This window comes from Saccopteryx leptura, chromosome 6 (assembly GCF_036850995.1).
Source record: "Saccopteryx leptura isolate mSacLep1 chromosome 6, mSacLep1_pri_phased_curated, whole genome shotgun sequence".
NCBI classification, from domain to species: Eukaryota; Metazoa; Chordata; class Mammalia; order Chiroptera; family Emballonuridae; genus Saccopteryx; species Saccopteryx leptura.
The window spans coordinates 67,545,103-67,563,211 of NC_089508.1; the positions used below are offsets into that span (position 1 = coordinate 67,545,103).

Sequence of the window (18,109 nt, forward strand, 5' to 3'; positions counted from 1 at the left end):
CATTAAATATGACCATCAGACCAGAGGGAGTGCTTGGTAGAGCAGACTACCTGTACCAAGTAGCAAATGATCCTCACTCAGTATGTAACTGACCTTTTTAAACTGAGTTTCCTCAGTTTTCTTCCTTCTAGGTAGTCAAAAGTTGGTCCTACCCATCTTGGAATAGCAAATGCTATTCCGATGATAGATGGGCACAAGTTTCAGCTGTAGGAGAATTGTGGGGAGGCTTTTTTAATTGTTTGTTTGTTTTTAAGGGAGAGAGAGACAGACAGGAAGGGAGAGATGAGAAGTATCAAGTCATAGTTGCGGCACTTTAGTTGTTCATTGATTGCTTCTCATACGTGCCTTGATGGGGGGGGGAGGGGCTCTAGCTGAACCAGTGACCCCTTGCTCAAGCCAGCAACCTTGGCTCAAATCAGAGACCTTGGGCTTCAAGCCAGTGACCTTTGGGCTCAAGCCAGAGACTGTGGGGTCATGTCTATGATCTGACATTCAAGCTGGCCATCCCATGTTCAAGCTGTTGAGCCCACGCTCAAGCCAGCGACCTTGGGGTTTTAAACCTAAGTCTTCTTCATCCCAGGTCAATGCTCTAGTCACTGTGCCACCACCTGGTTAGATAAGAGATTTGTGGTTTTACCCTCATTTTGCCACGTTTTTTTTTTTTATGTCCTGGTGGAGTTCTTGTTTTGCTAGCAAACATTGATTAAAAGCCTCCTGTGGACCAGTTGCCATGCATACATTCCTGTACGTCATCTTGGATGCCCTCAGAACAGCCCGTGATGAAGAGGCCTGGGAAGTAAGCAGAATTGAGAGCCGTCCGCACAAGGTCACCCAGCACGTAGAAGGCTAGGATTTGCACTCAGACTTTTCAACACCACATGTGATTTCTTTTCCCCAGAACCACCCTCTTTTGGCTTCAATGTCCTCATCTGTAGAGTGTGAAGAATAAAAACACCACCTTATCTTTGTCGATCACTGTACAGTTTGCAAAAGCACTGTCGCAGACAGTGGTCTTTGAGTCCTCCAACTCTCCGGAGAAACCAGCGGAGCTCCCCTCACTGCCCTCATTGCGCAGATGAAAACCTGAAGCGTGGGACCCGGACCTGCTCATTAGTTACCATATAACCCCGGGCACAGTGCCCAATCTCCTCAACCCCCGTGTCTGCATCAGTGAGCTGGAGGCTCGGAGAGCACCCATTCCAAGCGCCATTGCTTATACTCAGGAGAAAATAATGACAGCTTGAACCAGGCGGAACTGTGTGGCTCTCCTGTAGAGGCGTCTGCTGTGCAGTCCAGGGCCGCACCGCACTTCCTCCTCGTCTTCCAGGACCCACTGCCTTGCAGCCCCCTGTCCCAGGGTGGGCCTTCTCTTCAGGGCCAGGCTGAGATTTGGTTGTTTCCTCCATATACAGAGTGTCCCAGGGGAAGTTGTGCCCCTCCCAGATAAGTTGTGCCCCTTTCCAGAAGCCCCATGGAGCACTTCTGATCACAGCTCATTGGCCAGGACCTACTCACATGGCCATGCCTAGCCACAAAGGAAGTGGGGATATGTAGTTTTTCATATGGGTGGCACTGTGCCACCTAAAAATCAGGGCCTTGGGAAGAAAGAGGTCAATGAATGTCAGGTAGGGAGTTACCAACTAATAACCAGATACCTTGGTTCCTGCCACAAGTTTCTTTCCAACCCTAGAACACCTGTGGTTCTAGCATTTGCCCTGGTTCCCTGCAGGTCCAAGGGACCAGCGCTGCTCCCGGGCGTCAGCAGTGTGAGCTGCGTGGAGCCACAGGCCTGAGCCGGGCTCAAGCTTGCCAAGCCAGTTTTCTCCACAGGTCTATCTGTCTAACTGCCACAGCGGGACAGACATGAGCCAGGTTCCTGTGGGGCTTGCCGAGACTAGACTGGTGTCAAGAGAGCCTGATATGAATAACCCAGCCCTGTCCCCCTGGCCGAGGGGCACCGGGGTGTCATTCACCTCAGAGCCACAGCTTCCTCCTTTGAACCAGGAGCTCTGCTCTGTCTCCCAGGTCCTCTCCAGTGTTCACAAGGGAGGCTGTGCTCCATGCCCTGGGTCAAGTCACTTTATCTCCGAATCACTGTTTTACTCGTCTGTAGAATGGATATAAGTGGCGTAGGATTTTTGTGAGGCTTAAATGAGAATCCTATAAAATATTTACGAAGCCACAGACACATAAGCCGTGCTACAATAGATATATAAAATGGCATTATAATGTTTTACTATCGTCAGGGGTAGTCAACCTTTATATACCTACCGCCCACTTTTGTATCTCCGTTAGTAGTAAAATTTTCTAACGGTCCACCGGTTCCACAGTAATGGGGATTTATAAAGTAGGGAAGTAACTTTACTTTATAAAATTTATAAAGCAGAGTTACAGCAAGTTAAAGCATATAATAATAATTACTTACCAAGTACTTTATGTTAGATTTTTTGCTACGTTTGGCAGAATAAATCTTTATAAAACAACTTACTATAGTTAAATCGATCTTTTTATTTATACTTTGGTTGCTCCGCTGCCGCCCACCATGAAAGCTGGAACGCCCACTAGGGGGCGGTAGGGACCAGGTTGACTACCACTGTACTATCATAATCTTATGAAAAGTTTAATGCATTTTTTAAGATCCTAAATTATGTAACAGCATTTTGGCTTACAGAACACTTATATTCCCAAGCATCTTTTGAATTAATTGCTCTCCAAATAATGTCTTTAAAATATTTTTATATTTAAGTGGGTATATGGAGAAAGGAGTGTTGACATAGGCCGGAGACTGCTTTCTTTAGAGACCTGTTTGCAGAGATGGCCCTGGGCTGGCTCTGGGAACTTGGATTTCAGGAAGGTTCTCACCATTTCTTTATTGATAAGAGTGGCTCGTTGTACCTAAGCTTAAATGGTTTATGTAAACAATGTAGTTCATGCTAACCATCTGCTTTCTTCTGGGCATCTGGAATTTTGGTTATCTGTTAAGGGATGCCTACGTGCTCAGCCTCCAGTAAAAACTCTGGGCACTGAGTCTATAATGAGCTTCCCAGTGAGACAACATTTCTCATGTGCTGTCTCAGTTCTTTGCTGGAAGAGTTGTGTCCTGTGTGACTCCACTGGGAGAGGACTCCTGGAAGTTTACACCTGGCTTCCTCTGAACTTGCCCCCAGATGTCTTCCCCTGTGCTGAGTTAGTTTGTGTCCTTTTGGTGTAGTCTTAGCCATGAGTACCACCAAATGCTGTGTCCTGTGAGTCCTCCCAGTGGACCGTTGAACCTGGGATTGGGCTTGGGGACCCTCAGCACAGGAGACAGCAGGAAACAAAATCGTGAGTTCTGCATGGTCACATAGGAAAAAAGACTAGAAGGAAATTCACTGGAATGCTGAAAATAGTTACTTTAGTGCAGCAATTTTCAAACCTATTTCATCTCATGGCACACAACTAATTACTAAAATTCTGCAGTACACCAACAAACATATTTTTTGCTGAGCTGACAAAAACAAAGTAAATGTAATTTTGATTCATTCACACTGGATGGCTGATGCTGTGTTGGCTGTTGTCATTGTTTTTATTTGACAATCTAAGGGACAAGAGGTCAGTGCTCCTGACTAGTCAAGTATTGCATGTTTTTTTAAAAAGATTTTATTTATTCATTTTTAGAAAGGAGAGAGATACAGAGAGAGAAAGAGAGAGAGAGAGCCAGAAAGGGGGAGGAGCAGGAAGCATCAACTCCCATATGTGCCTTGACCAGACAAGCCTGGGGTTTCCAACCTGCAACCTCAGTGGTCCAGGTCAATGCTTTATCCACTGAGCCACCACAGGTCAGGACAAGTATTGCATGTTTGGAAAAGTCTTGTGGTGCACCGGTATGCCACGCCACGCCACGCCACGGCACACTGGGTGAAAATTGCTGGATTAGAGTGATGAATCAAAGTTTCCCTTCCAGATTGTCTGCATTTTCCTAAATGAGTAGACACTGCCTTTTTAATGGGGAGAAATGAACACTTTAAACACCCTTTCATTTGTTTCCTTTAGAAACAATAAAAATCAGTCAATAATTGTAAGCGGGGAGTCAGGCGCTGGAAAGACAGTGTCTGCTCGCTATGCCATGAGGTACTTTGCCACCGTCAGCAAGTCGAGCAGTACTGCCCACGTGGAAGACAAGGTTCTGGCATCTAACCCCATAACCGAGGTGCGTACCAGGGTGGGCTGGGGGTGGGATGGGGCAGCGGTGTGTGATGCTGGACAGGTGGGTTGGTCTGTGTACATGGTGCCCTGGCTAACCACAGCTCCCACCCTTTAAAGACCAAACAGGTGAGCGGAGGACAGAGTCTGGAGCGCTGTTCCCCAGTGGGCTCTGAGGAAGAGGGGGGCAGCTTGCTGCTTCTGAGGCTCCCCTCTTCTGCCTGCTGTGCCAGAAATTCTCCCGCCAGGTTTCAGGAGTCCCCTGATTCCATTTATATCCCAAGGGAATAAACCACAGACACCAGTCCACTGAGACCAGGACAGCTCTCTAGCTAACCGGCACCAGCTTTCCTGAGCTGATGGTTAAATATTCAGGAATTTTATTGTGAGCTATGTTAAATCTATGGTAGTTTGAAATCAGTCATCGTGGAAGTATCTACACCTTAAAAATTGGCAAATGCCACATATCAAGGCTCTTCCTCTTTCCCTCCAGGGGATTCATCAGCATAACACCAGTGGTCAGAGGTGTGGGCAAGGCCAGCCCTGTTAGCACTCAGGGGTAAGGGCACAGCCCTGCCCTCTCAGAACAAGGGGCATCTGAAAAGCTCAGGGGAGGACCCAAAGGCCAGCTCTGGCTGCCTTGCAAAATGGGAAGAGGATTGGTTTGGATTTATTCAGAAGTATAGCAAGTAATTAAGTATATTACATTTATAGACCTCTCCTCTCTGTCTTCTCCTCAGTGGCTATTTATCAGACCACCTATTTTGTTTAAGCCACTGTGCCAGATAATATGGGGCATAATGGAAAAGAGTAAGACCCAGTCCCCAAGTTTTAGAACTCCTCTAACATAACCGTATTTTAAAGTTAAATAGTCAAAGATAGCAATGGAGAAAAAACCTTCCCTGTTAAGTGCCCAGTGGGTAATTTCCTGTGCTTACTTGTTCAGGCTGGCCCTGCCCACAGGCCTGTAAGCTCCCTGAAGGGCAAGACCGTGTCTGTTTGGTTCACCTTTGCCTGCTGAGCCTGTGGCCCATCGCAGGGGCTCCGTAAATAAACGCTGTAATAAAGTAGGATGACCTGAGCAAGAAGTACAGTCTATGTGCATTAGAAGGGCACTTCTAGGTGAAGGTGCTCAGGGAGGGAGTTGGGCAGAAGAGATGGAACTCAAGGATAGAAGTGAAAAAGCTAAAATCATGCTGAGTGTGGGAGGGATGGGAGAAGGCAGTTTTTTGGTTGAGTAGAAATTTTGAGTAGGAAAGTGGTAAGGGCTAAGGATGGAAATAGAGGTTGAATGAAGGGTGTGGACTTTTAATTGAGCATTTATGATATTTGCAGTATGGATGAGTTGAGGCACTTTATAGTGTCTCATTTTCCTCCCTATTCTGTACGATGCTTATTTTTCCCATATTACAGAGAGATGAAATGACATTTGTAGCATCACGCAGATAGTAAGAAAGGAACCCGGGGCCCTGAAACGTCGGAACCTGTGCTCTCTCTGGTTCTGCTCAGTGTCCCCCAGCAAGAACGAGAAGAGCCTTGAGTAGCAGGCGTTCCCTGTGAGCCTTTGGCTGCTCTCTCCGCACCTCCGGCCTCCCCCCAGCATACAGGATTGGGTTTTACTAAAACTGCATCAATAATATTACTGCCAAGGTCTTTTTAACGTGGTTATTTCAAGAGAGTCCTCTGTTTCGTAGGCTGTTGGGAACGCCAAGACCACCCGCAATGACAACAGCAGTCGGTTTGGGAAATACACAGAAATCAGTTTTGATGAGAGGAATCAAATTATAGGAGCCAACATGAGAACTTACTTGCTGGAGAAATCCAGAGTTGTCTTTCAAGTAAGGGTAAAAATATTAAGTTTCCTGTTCCTCAACTGTTTAAGTATCATTTACCTTCATATACTTATTAGACAACCTACATTGTCTGAGACTAAAATATATTCCTATCTTTCATTTGCAATTTGGTTTTCTTCTCTGTTTCTTAAAAAATATTTTAAAAATGTTTTTCTTATTCCAAAGGTGCTGCCAAATGTTTTTTGGTTTTTTTTTTAGATTTTGTTATTCATCTTAGAGAGAGGAGAGAGTAAGAGAGAGAGAGAGAGCAGGAAGCATCAACTCCCCTATGTGCCTTGACCAGGCAAGCCCAGGGTTTTGAACCAGCAACCTCAGCATTCCAGGTCGATGCCTTATCCACTGTGCCACCACAGATCAGGCTTAAAAAATATTTTTAAATTTTTTAATTAAATTTACTTGGGAACCTTGATTAGTAACATTATATAAAGCTCAGGTGTACAACATAATATGACATCTGTATACTATCCTTTGTGCCCATTACCTGAAGTCTAATCTCTGTTCTGTCACCACATAGTTGACCCTCTTCACCCTTTTCATCCTCCCCTCACCCCCTTTCTCTCTGATAAACATCATTCTGTCTGTATATATGAGTCTGGGTTTTTTGTTTGTTTGGGTGCTTGTTCTATTTGTTCATTTGATGCTTTTTTTTTCTATCCCACATATGACTGACATCATATTGTTCTTATCCTTTTCCATTGGACTTATTTCACTTATAATACATACTTTCAAGGTCCATCCATGTTGTCACAAATGGCAATATTTTATCCCTTTTATGGCTTGGTAGCATTCCATTGTGTACATGTACCACATCTTCTTGATCCAGTCTTCCACTGAAGGACATGTAGGCTGTTCCCACGTCTTGGCCATTGTGAATAATGCTGCAATGAACATAGGGATACATACACTTTTTCTTTTCAGTTACAGTTTACATTCAACATTATTTTGTATTAGTTTCAGGTATACAGCATAGTAGTTAGATATTAATATACTTTAAAAAGTGATTCCCCTAATATTTCTAGTACCCACCTGGAACTTATACATAGTTATTACCATATTATTGCATAGATCTCTGCTAATAAATGTTGTCAAATTTGGGGGGTAGATACCTAGAAGAATTATACGGTAGCTCTATTCTTAAATTTTTTGAGGAAACTCCATACTGAAAAAAAAGAAAAGACAGGTATATGCAATACCAGTGGAGTTGTATGTCCTACAGAAAAGATTATGACTTTTGATTTGGGACACTTAAAAACAATTATTACAGTGTGTGCCTGACCCATGGCGGTGTATTAACCTGGAACGCTGAGGTTGCCCGTTTGAAACTCCAGGCTTGCCAGTCAAGGCACATACGAGAAGCATCTACTGTGAGTTGATGCTTCCTGCTCTTCACCCCTCTCCCTTTCCCCCCACTAAAGTCAATAAATAAAATCTTTAAAAAATTATTAGTTTAAAAATCAAGTTTATCTTTCTAGAACAAAAAAAAAAACACAACTGTTTTAAACAGCTGAAGCTGTTAGATTGGCTTTTTTATCAGGAAGAGGATGGGATTAGGGTTAGTGAGGTGGAGTTCAAAAGAAAGCCTTGGCCTGACCTGTGGGGGTTCAGTGAATAAAGCTTCCACCTGGAACACTGAGGTCGCCAGTTTGAAGCCCTGGGCTTGTCTGGTCAAGGCACATATGAGAGTTGATGCTTCCTGTTCTTCTCCCCACTTCTCTCTCTCTCCTCTCTTATAAAAAAAAGGAAAAAAAAAAAGCCTTTTTCTTTTTTTAAGTAAGATGGAAAAACTTCTCATTGTTTTGGCCCAGGAGGAGAGTGACAGGAAGCCTTGCATTATGATGATTTTCTTAAAAATTTCAATGAGGGCCCTGGCCAGTTGGCTCAGCAGTAGAGCGTCGGTCTGGCATGCGGGGGACCCGGGTTCGATTCCGGGCCAGGGCAATAGGAGAAGCGCCCATTTGCTTCTCCACCCCCCCCTCCTTCCTCTCTGTCTCTCTCTTCCCCTCCCGCAGCCAAGGCTCCATTGGAGCAAAGATGGCCCGGGCGCTGGGGATGGCTCCTTGGCCTCTGCCCCAGGCGCTGGAGTGGCTCTGGTCATGGCAGAGCGACGCCCCAGAGGGGCAGAGCATCGCCCCCTGGTGGGCAGAGCATCGCCCCTGGTGGGCGTGCCAGGTGGATCCCAGTCGGGCGCATGCGGGAGTCTGTCTGACTGTCTCTCCCTGTTTCCAGCTTCAGAAAAATACAAAAAAAAAAAAAATTTCAATGAGTAAAATTATAGTATTTCCATTGCACAGAATGTTTTCATTCAATAATATTTTCTTTGGGGTCATTATTTGGAGGACCAGCTTGGGCCACCTGTGCTCCCTGTATGAGGGGGAGGGCCTGCCTGCAGGCTGCGGAGGGAGCCTGGTGGGTCTCAGCATTACGGAGCGCAGCCAGAACACGTAGAGGCCAGGGACCCTGAGAGCAAGGGTCACAGCATTACGGAGCGCAGCCAGAACACATAGAGGCCAGGGACCCTGAGAGCAAGCAGACTTAGCAATACAGATTAGCATCTAAGACCCTCTGGTAGAAACTTCACATTTTCACTTATAAAAGGTGATGTAATTTGGGGACTTTTCTTTCTTTTACAGTCAGAAAATGAACGAAATTACCACATTTTCTATCAGCTTTGTGCATCAGCCCAGAAGTCAGAATTTAAGCATCTTAAATTGGGTACGTAATGGATGCTACGTGAAGTCGCTCTTTTATGTAAGGGTTTAAATCCTGGTTAATTTTTTCTTAAAGTAACATCACTTTAAAAAAATGAATTCTGTGTAAAGATATAAAATCCTTGGGTTTTGGATAGAATTGATGCCTCTAAGGAAGTAGATTGGGGCTGAAGGATGGGGTGGGCCCAGGGAGGGGGGAAGCCCCTCAATGTCAGGGTTCTTTTCAGAGGTCATGACGAAGGTGGTTGTGTTCACCCAGCTAGAACCACCTGAATAAGCCTTCTGACAACCAGAACTTACTGGTTGTCAAACTTTTAGTCCCCAAACTTTTCTTTTTATCTGAACTCCTTGGACGGCTGTTTTTCTAACATGTATGACATATTTCCTTTATGAGGCAGAGTATCTCTATGATAATTTAAACTTAATTGATGACTCAAGGTCACTATTATATGAAGTCACATGAGGGTAGTATCCATGCCTTGTGTGCTAAACAGAGTGTAGATAGTGAACGTGGTAGAGCTTTCTGAGTGGTAACCTGCTGTTCAGATATTGGATGTCATTATACTGAGGTCATTATCTTGCTCGTGGTGATGGCTTTATAAGGGTATACATCAAATTTATCAAAGTGTACATCTTTTTTTTTGTTTTTGTTTTTTTGTATTTTTCTGAAGTTGGAAACGGGGAGGCAGTCAGACAGACTCCCGCATGTGCCCGACCGGGATCCATCTGGCACACCCACCAGGGGGCGATGCTCTGCCCATCTGGGGCGGTGCTCTGTTGCAATCAGAGCCGTTCTAGCGCCTGAGGCAGAGGCCATAGAGCCATCCTCAGTGCCCAGGCCAACTTTGCTCCAATGGAGCCTTGGCTGCGGGACGGGAAGAGAGAGACAGAGAGGAAGGAGAGGGGGAGGGGTGGAGAAGCAAATGGGCGCTTCTCCTGTGTGCCCTGGCTGGGAATCGAACCTGGGACTCCCGCAGGCCAGGCCGATGCTCTACCACTGAGCCAAGTGGCCAGGGCCCCAAGTGTACATCTTAATTGTGTGTAGTTCATTATACATTTAATAATCTCACTAAAAAATGTCCGTGGCATAGACATTTGTATAGAAATTTGACACAGAAAGCTGAATGATAAAATTGTTAGGTGTGGGATCAAAACGCATGAGCTTTGCAGTCAGGCTTGTGTTTAAATTCTCGCCCTGCCATCAGTACAGAAAGTCACTTCATGCTTCTCAGCCCCAGCTTCTGAGTCTGCCGTGTAGAAGTCTAAGGAATAAATGGCATAAGGTGTGTAAAATGTTTAATATGGCTTATTAAGAATTACCCTGCTTTTGACACACACATGCATGTCCAAGTCTCTGTGTCACAGACATAACAGCCTTACTCTCGGTCTCAGGAAGTGCGGCAGAGTTCAGTTACACGAGAATGGGTGGCAGCACTGTCATTGAGGGTGTGGACGACAGAGCGGACATGGTAGAGACGCAGAAGACCTTCACACTACTGGGTAAGTGCAGATATCCTCTCCAAGGTGTGACCGTTTCCTCTTTTAAACAAATTTAAGAAAGAGGGGAGGCCCTGGCCAGTTGGCTCAGCGGTAGAGCGTCTGCCTGGTATGCAGGGGACCCAGGTTCGATTCCCGGCCAGGGCACACAGGAGAAGCGCCCATTTGCTTCTCCACCCCCCCTCCTTCCTCTCTGTCTCTCTCTTCCCCTCCCGCAGCCAAGGCTCCATTGGAGCAAAGATGGCCCGGGCGCTGGGGATGGCTCCTTGGCCTCTGCCCCAGGCGCTAGAGTGGCTCTGGTCGCGGCAAAGCGATGCCCTGGAGGGGCAGAGCATCGCCCCCTGGTGGGCAGAGCATCGCCCCTGGTGGGCGTGCCGGGTGGATCCCGGTCGGGCGCATGCGGGAGTCTGTCTGACTGTCTCTCCCCGTTTCTAGCTTCAGAAAAAAAAAAAAAAAAAAAAAAAAAAAAAAAAACAAGAAAGAGGGGGCAGGGATGCCCAGCATACATGTATTTTGAAGATTCCTAATAAATCCTAAATTTAGAATGAGCCAATCAGAACATAGAGGCCAAGTGATCATGACTGTGCCTTTCCCTGAAAAGATCTAGCAATCAACTCTTTGACCTTGGCCTTGCTGGGTTGCTAGGAGAGGCCTGGGCTGTAAGCCCCGTGGATGTTTGTAAGCTCTTCTGGGCTGACCCAGAAGCCTGGTAAAAGCCATGATCTCACTCACTTCAGAAGTGTAGTATTGACCCCCATGGCCTTCGTGGGTATGCTGCTGATGATAAAATAGTGGAAACATATGGAACTTGGGTATCATCATCCTAAGTACTTTATTACGCTTATTAACTCATTTAAATCTTACCTACGCAGTAGATGCTAGTATTTCCTGTGTTTTACAACAGGGAAACTGAGGTACAGAGCTAATAAGCAGTTTCCTCAAAGTTACGTGGCAAGTATGGCAGGAATTGGAATTGGACTTAGGCTCTTCAAACATCTCGTTTTTAAATTTATTTTTAATTTTTTAAAATTACAGTTTACATTCAATATTATTTTGCATTAGTTTCAGGAAGATAGCATATTGGTTAGACAATCGTATACTTTACAAAGTGTACCCCCTGATACTTCCAGTACCCGCCTGGCACCATACATAGGTATCACTGTATTATTTACTGTGTTTTCAATGCTATACTTTACATCCCCAGGACTGTTCTGTAACTTCCAATCTGTGCTTCTCAATCCCTTTACCTTTTTCACCCAGTTTCCAGCCCTTCTTTCCTCTGACAACTATGAGTCTGTTCTGTGTATCTGGGAGCCTGTTAAACATCTCATTTTCTTATGAGAAACCAGTTTTCGATTGCTAGGAGGTTAACACAGGTGAAGCAAGTACTCTTCCCAATCTTTCTCTCCCTACTCTCTCTACATGGAGCTCATGTTTGAGAAGACTGATTACCAAATGGCATTTATAACAATAGTTGCTCTCTTTCCCATTTTGCATTACTCCACACACATCTGCCAGTCAAAGCTTCTGATCAGTGCAAGACCAGAGATAGCTCAGCAGGTGACTGGGTGTGGCTGGCAGAATGCCAGGACTACAAAGGAATCCGCACATGTTAACTTTCCATATGCCTGTTATTTAAAGATGCTAGCCCACATCCTCTCTCTCCTCTGATTGCCCATGCATTGGCCATTAGATCTCACAATTTAGTACTTAATTATTTGTTGTTATATATTAGCTCCAATTCCTCATGTGTTATAAGATAGGTCCTTGATCTCTCGTGCAGGTCAATTATTATCTCTGGGCACCAATTTTCCACCTGTACACTTGAACAATAATGAAAATATTTAGTTCCAATTATCTATTGCTCTTCCCTAAATATTAATGGCTTACAATGACTTTTTTTTTGTGAAGGGACAGAGAGAGAGACAGACAGAAAGGAAGGAGAGAGATGAGAGAGGCATCAATTCTTTGTTGCAGCACCTTAGTTGTTCATTGATTGCTTTCTCATATGTGTCTTGACTGGGTGATGATAGCTGAGCCAGTGACCCTTTGCTCAAGCCAGTAACCTTTGGACTCAAGCCAGTGACTACGGGGTCATGTCTATGTTCCCACACTCAAGCCGACAACCTCAGGGTTTCGAACCTGGGTCCTCTGCATCCCAGTCCAACACTCTATCCATTAGGCTACCACCTAGTCAGGCTGACAATCTATTATTATCTCTTGTGATTCTAAGCTCTGGATGCTTCTCACATGGGAATTCTTATATGATGGTGACAGGGGCTGGATCCTCTGCAGGCTCCTTTCCTGTAGGCTGGGATGGCTCCGACTGCTGAGGGCTAGGTGTATGTCTGTCTCCTCATGCGGACTTCTTCACAGCATGCTGGTCTCAGGGTAAACGGACCGCATGTGTGTGGCCACCTTCTCCCAGAGCCAGTCCCAGCAGGCACAGGTGGACTCGGCAGGGCTTTTTGCGAACCAACCTCAGAAGTAATGCAGTCTCACTATTGCCGTGTGCTAATGATTAAAAGCAAGCTATAGGGCCAGCTCAGACTCATAACTTATGGGAGGAAACTACTCAGAACACAAATGCTGGGAGGGGTGCCCTGGCGCCATCTTACATTTTTGAAGTAGCCACTGCAATAGCTGTTAGGGGTGTTGTGAGGAGTAAGAGATAATGTCTAAAATGGTTTATGCACTGTGGCATGCTATATCAGAGATCAGTACATATTTAATGAAGACATGATCTCATTGCATGAATCACTGAAACATGCCCTGGACCAAAGGTCAGCAGGTTGCAGCCTATTTTTGTAAATACAGTTTTGCTGGGATATAGACACACTCATTTGTGTAAGTATGGTCTGTGGCTGTTTTCACGCCGTGGTAGCAGAATTAAATAAATGTGACATCAACTGTACTGCTATAAAACCAAGTAAGAAAATATTTGATGACCCTTGTCCTGGATGATAGAATGAGAATCATTAATGAGTTCCTTATAGTTTTCTTGCAGTGTGGGGAAAAGACTTGTGCAGTTCATGAAGACACCTGGCCTTACCCCAGTGTGTCCAAACCTGGAAGTAGCTTGATGACCCAGTGCCAGGCAAAGGAGATGTTGTGTTAGGACGCTAGAGGCCCACTTACTGTTGTGGAGTAGATTCACGCGTGGAACTAGATGACCTTGCTGTAACTCTGAGATCGCTGTCATCCTGTGATCCTCACCACCGGTGTATGCTATGAGTCGATTTCAGGTCTTTCAACCTGTGCCGTTCAACACTGCCACCAGCCACAAGTACTTTAATTAAAATTGAATTAAATTAAAAATTAGTTCCTCAGCTACACCAGGCATGTTTCAACTGCTCACAACCACACGTGGCTCCTAGTTCCTGTGTTGTATAGCACAGATAGAGGACCTCGTTTTGGAAAGTTCTGTCCAACAGTGCGTTTCCTCACAATGTGCACACTGTTCAAACTGCCTGTCCCACTGGCTGTGCCTCAGTGGCCCCTTCATTGGAGACCTCCTCAAGGGCAGACTGCGTAACTTGAATCTTCTGTAGGCTTATAACACACTTGGGCACATCACCCTTTTATTTTTTATTTATTTATTTATTTTTAAAAATAATTTTATTTATTTATTTTTCTTAATGGGGTGACATCAGTAAATCAAGATACATATATTCAGAGATAACATGTCCAGGTTATCTTGTCGTTCAATTATGTTGCATACCCATCACCCAAAGTCAGATTGTCCTCTGTCACCTTCTATCTAGCACATCACCCTTTTAAAAGTATGATTGCTAAGTAAGAACTTGTTGGCTGACTTGCCCATTCCTGTATTTTGTTATGGAAACAATGCAGAGAAATGATCCTGGTTGACAGGGAGGTCATCTAGTTCAATACACAAACCAGTTTCACAACATGCCCAGTCGGTGGGCCTCTGAAGCCTGCTCAGCCTTCTTTGCCTGGCATGGGGTCGTCAGGGTCCTCCGTGGTAGACACCCCAGGAGAAGCTGAGGCAGCTTCATGAACTCCACAGGTTCTTTCTCGTGGCACCGTGGTCACTGGCGTTAAACTGTATGACCTTGGGCAAGTTTCCTAACCCATCTATGCCTTAGTTTCCCCTCTGCTCAGCGGGAGTAATACTCGTCCTTACTTCATATAGTTGGGAGATTGGAGAGCAGACACGTGGAGAGGACGGGGGATGGTGCCTGGCAGAAGCAGGGTTCCATCACTCTCCCTGCCATTCTGCTCCGGAGGTCCTCGGCCGACCCCGAGTCGGCCCCCGGGGAAGCGGAGGGCGATGCATTCTGACCAGAAGCTCCTTTCCTTCGTTCGCCTGCTCACTCTCATCAAATCTGTCCTTTGATCGCTGCCTGGCTGTTTAGATCTCTGACAGAAAGAACACCCTGGGAACAGTGAGAGGAAGCCAGGACTCCAGCCCCAGGGACTTGACTGCTGTGTTTCTTACTGAAATCTAACTCTGGCCGGCAGTGCTTTTGCCAGACTTGGTCTCCGTCTCACTGACGGTCATCACTGAGCTGAGAGCTTCAGTTCTTTCTCTCACAGCATGGCTGTGGAGTCACTTCACGGTTGTCGATTCTGGAAGGCATGGGTTAAGTGACTTACAGTAGTTTGGATCACAGGGAGAGGAGTGGAAGCAGAGATTCCCAAACTTCGTGTTTTCGGTTGCTTTTCCTCATCGCTTACCTGTCGTTTGTCACGGGCGGTGCGGGGGTGCGTTTCCATTGGAGGAGTTTGTCCTTTGGATGGAGGTGTCAGCTCCAAACAGAAAGGCGGCAAATGCCTAGACCCAGTGCAGGCTGGAGTCATCCATATATTTTTTGGTTTGAGATCTTGTGTGACTTTGATTTTGTTTAATCTTTGGAGAAGAGAAAACTCCCTAGGTCTTGAAATCATTTACAAATGTGACCTAGCTGCTATTAAAATACCCCGGGCGTCCTCGAGTGGAAGCAGCGGGGGCCGTGGCAGCTCTTCTCCAGCGTGGAGGGCCTACTGCTTTCTGCCAGGAGGGATGGGGGCAGTCGCGGGCCTCTATTCCAGGTGCCATCCAGGTGCAGACCGGAGAGCATGGACACGCGCTGGGTGAGCCTGCCCCACCTGCCTGACTCACCGCGGTGTCATCACCACCACCTGGTGCTTCCCCGCCCACCCCACGCCTGCACTGGGCTCTGACCGAGCAAAGCCCTGCTCACGGCTGGCAGGTTCCCCGCTGTAATTTATGGGAGTCACACACACAGTTTTTCCTAGTAGCTGGTTTGGTTTATTTTCAGCTCCAGGAAATGTCCTAATCCCTTCGTCATGACTGATTATGTTATGTATTTATAAATTATATCCCACCCACATCAGTCAGGTTCTCGGCAGGAAACATGAGGCACACTCCAATTAGGAGAGAAGGAAGGAGGTTTGTTTATGAAGGAGCACCTGTAGCCAGGTAGACGGGGCTAGGGGACCGACGAGGGGCAGCAGCAACCCGGGTACAGCAGCAGACCTGCTCGCCGCTCCTTCCCGGTCAGGCACAGGTGGGCTAAGGCCTGTGAGGAGGGCTGGGCAAAGGCGGTGTTGGACCAAGAGCAGTGACCTGTCTCAGTCGGCATCCTTTGACCGCTGGGGTGATGACAGTCAGTCTGGGGTGATGTTACAGGGAAAGAGATGTGACGGCCAGCCCCTCTCCCCCTGCTTTCTGACCTCCTGCCACGGTCCCCACGGGTCAAACCCCGCCAGAGGCCAGAGGACACGACAGCTCGTCGCGTTGGTCCAGACAGGTCAGGCCCCTGGGACAGAGAATGGGGTGCAGAGCTGGAGGGGCAAGGAAAATCCATCCAGCACCCCACCATAAAAATAATTCAGGGAGCTTGTGAATAAAAAGAAAAACACGTGTTAAAAATAGAGCAAGGACGTCACAGAATCAGGGAGAGCTGACTCTCCCAGGAACCTGGCACGAAGCGGTTACCTGGATACTGATTTCTGTGTAAAACCTCCTGGGTTATAGAGCTCACATTTGTGTCTGCACAAGTCAAACTGGAAAGAACAGTGAGCCAGGTTCTCCTGGGGTCCACGTCCCAGCTCTCAGCACCAGGCAGGCTAGAGTGTCGTGAAAATTCAGGTGTTATCTTACTAGTGACTAAGTAAGAGAAGACATGCAGTATTCCTAATTTGGAAAAATGTTTGTTTTCAGGTTTCAAGGAGGATTTTCAGATGGATGTTTTTAAGATCCTGGCAGCCATCCTACATCTGGGCAACGTGCAGATTACAGCAGTGGGCAGCGAGAGGTCCATAGTCAGTGTAAGAAACTTGTTTGCTTCACTTTTTCTGTGTTTGGGGATCATCAGTAAACTGTCTCAGGGTTCCCCTGATTTTGCATTTTAGCACCAGGCACATTGAGCCAACTGGGAAGACCAGCTTAGTAGGAAGAAAGTAGGGTGTCCATGGGTTGCCTTCGAAGAGAATGGGTTGCCTTGCAACAGAAGAGGAGGGGGAATTTTCTGTTTGTTTTTATAAAGAGACAGAGAGAGAATCAGAGAGAGAGACAGATAGGGACAGACAGACAGGAAGGGAGAGAGATGAGAAGCATCAATTCTTCACTGCAGCACCTTAGTTGTTCATTGATTGCTTTCTCATATGTGCCTTGACTGGGTGGCTACAGCAGAGCAAGTGATCCCTTGCTCAAGCCGGCAACCTTGGGCTTTAAGCCAGCGACCTTTGGCCTCAAGCTAGCAATCACATTCTTTCTCTGCGGACCGGTACCAAATGGCCCACGGACCGGTACTGGTCCGCAGCCCCGGGGGTTGGGGACCACTGACCTATAGTATCAATCACAGAAGACACCCACATAAATTTACCTGGTATCCATTAAATAAAAACATGTGTCACAAAACTCACATGGCACTGTATTCCCAGAGAGGATGTCAGCCCCAGTGGTGTTTGATTCCAGCGAGGGGTCACATTTATGATCCCACGCTCAAGCCAGTGACCCATTGCTCAAGCTGGTGAGCCCACATTCAAGCCGGACAAGCCCGCACTCAAGCCAGCTACCTCGGGGTCTCAAACCTGGGTCTTCCACATCCCAATTCGACACTCTATCCACTGCACCACCGCCTGGTCAAGCTGTGTGTGTGTGTGTGTGTGTGTGTGTGTGTGTGTGTGTTTAATTCAACAAATTTTTACCGAGTACTTACTATGTGCCGGCACTTGTAGTAGGTTCTGGAGAAACAGCAGTGATCAACACAAAACAAGATGACCCTCGTGGACATTATGATCTGAGAGACAGAAACGAAGAAGACACAGTAAACAGTTATAGGCTTTGGCAGCTGGTGATGGCTGCCAAAGAGGAAAATAAGGCAGAGTAGGCGGTAGAGAGGAGCTGTGCTTTTTGTATAGGGCATTCAGAGAGATTTTCTGAGCCCTATGCAAAAGGCCTCCTCACACCTAGATCCTTGTCCTTTCTCTCTGATATGGTGGCAGTGGGCAGAGGCCTGAAGGTAAGGCAGTGAATCGTGCCTGTGTCTTGGGGAAGAACATGTGAAGGACAGAGCAGCAAGTGCAAAGATAGCAAACCAAGTCAGTGTACCCAGAGGAGCGAGAGAGAGGGGTGGGAGGTGAGGCCAGAAAATGGGGGTGGGAGGCGGTGCAGCTTATGCTGGGCCTGAAGGGCACTGGACCGTTGGGAGCCGAAAGGACACTTCCTACCTCCTGACACTCGCTGGAATCAAACACCACTGGGGCTGACATCCTCTCTGGGAATACAGTGCCATGTGAGTTTTGTGACACATGTTTTTATTTAATGGATACCAGGTAAATTTATGTGGGTGTCTTCTGTGACTGATACTACAGGTTAGTGGTCCCCAACCCCCGGGG

At 46.6% G+C, this 18,109-nt stretch overlaps 1 protein-coding gene across 2 annotated transcripts in view; it reads left to right on the forward strand.

Annotated features, from left to right (window-relative positions):
- MYO5C (myosin VC) overlaps positions 1–18,109 on the forward strand; it is a 114,102-nt gene that overhangs the window by 26,732 nt on the left and 69,261 nt on the right. For both annotated transcript variants that reach the window (XM_066341824.1, XM_066341825.1), the window contains exons 5-9: positions 4,033–4,189; positions 5,877–6,020; positions 8,666–8,747; positions 10,136–10,243; positions 16,431–16,537. In XM_066341824.1, the coding sequence (XP_066197921.1) occupies positions 4,033–4,189; positions 5,877–6,020; positions 8,666–8,747; positions 10,136–10,243; positions 16,431–16,537 (598 nt within the window). The remainder of the gene's footprint in view (positions 1–4,032; positions 4,190–5,876; positions 6,021–8,665; positions 8,748–10,135; positions 10,244–16,430; positions 16,538–18,109) is intronic.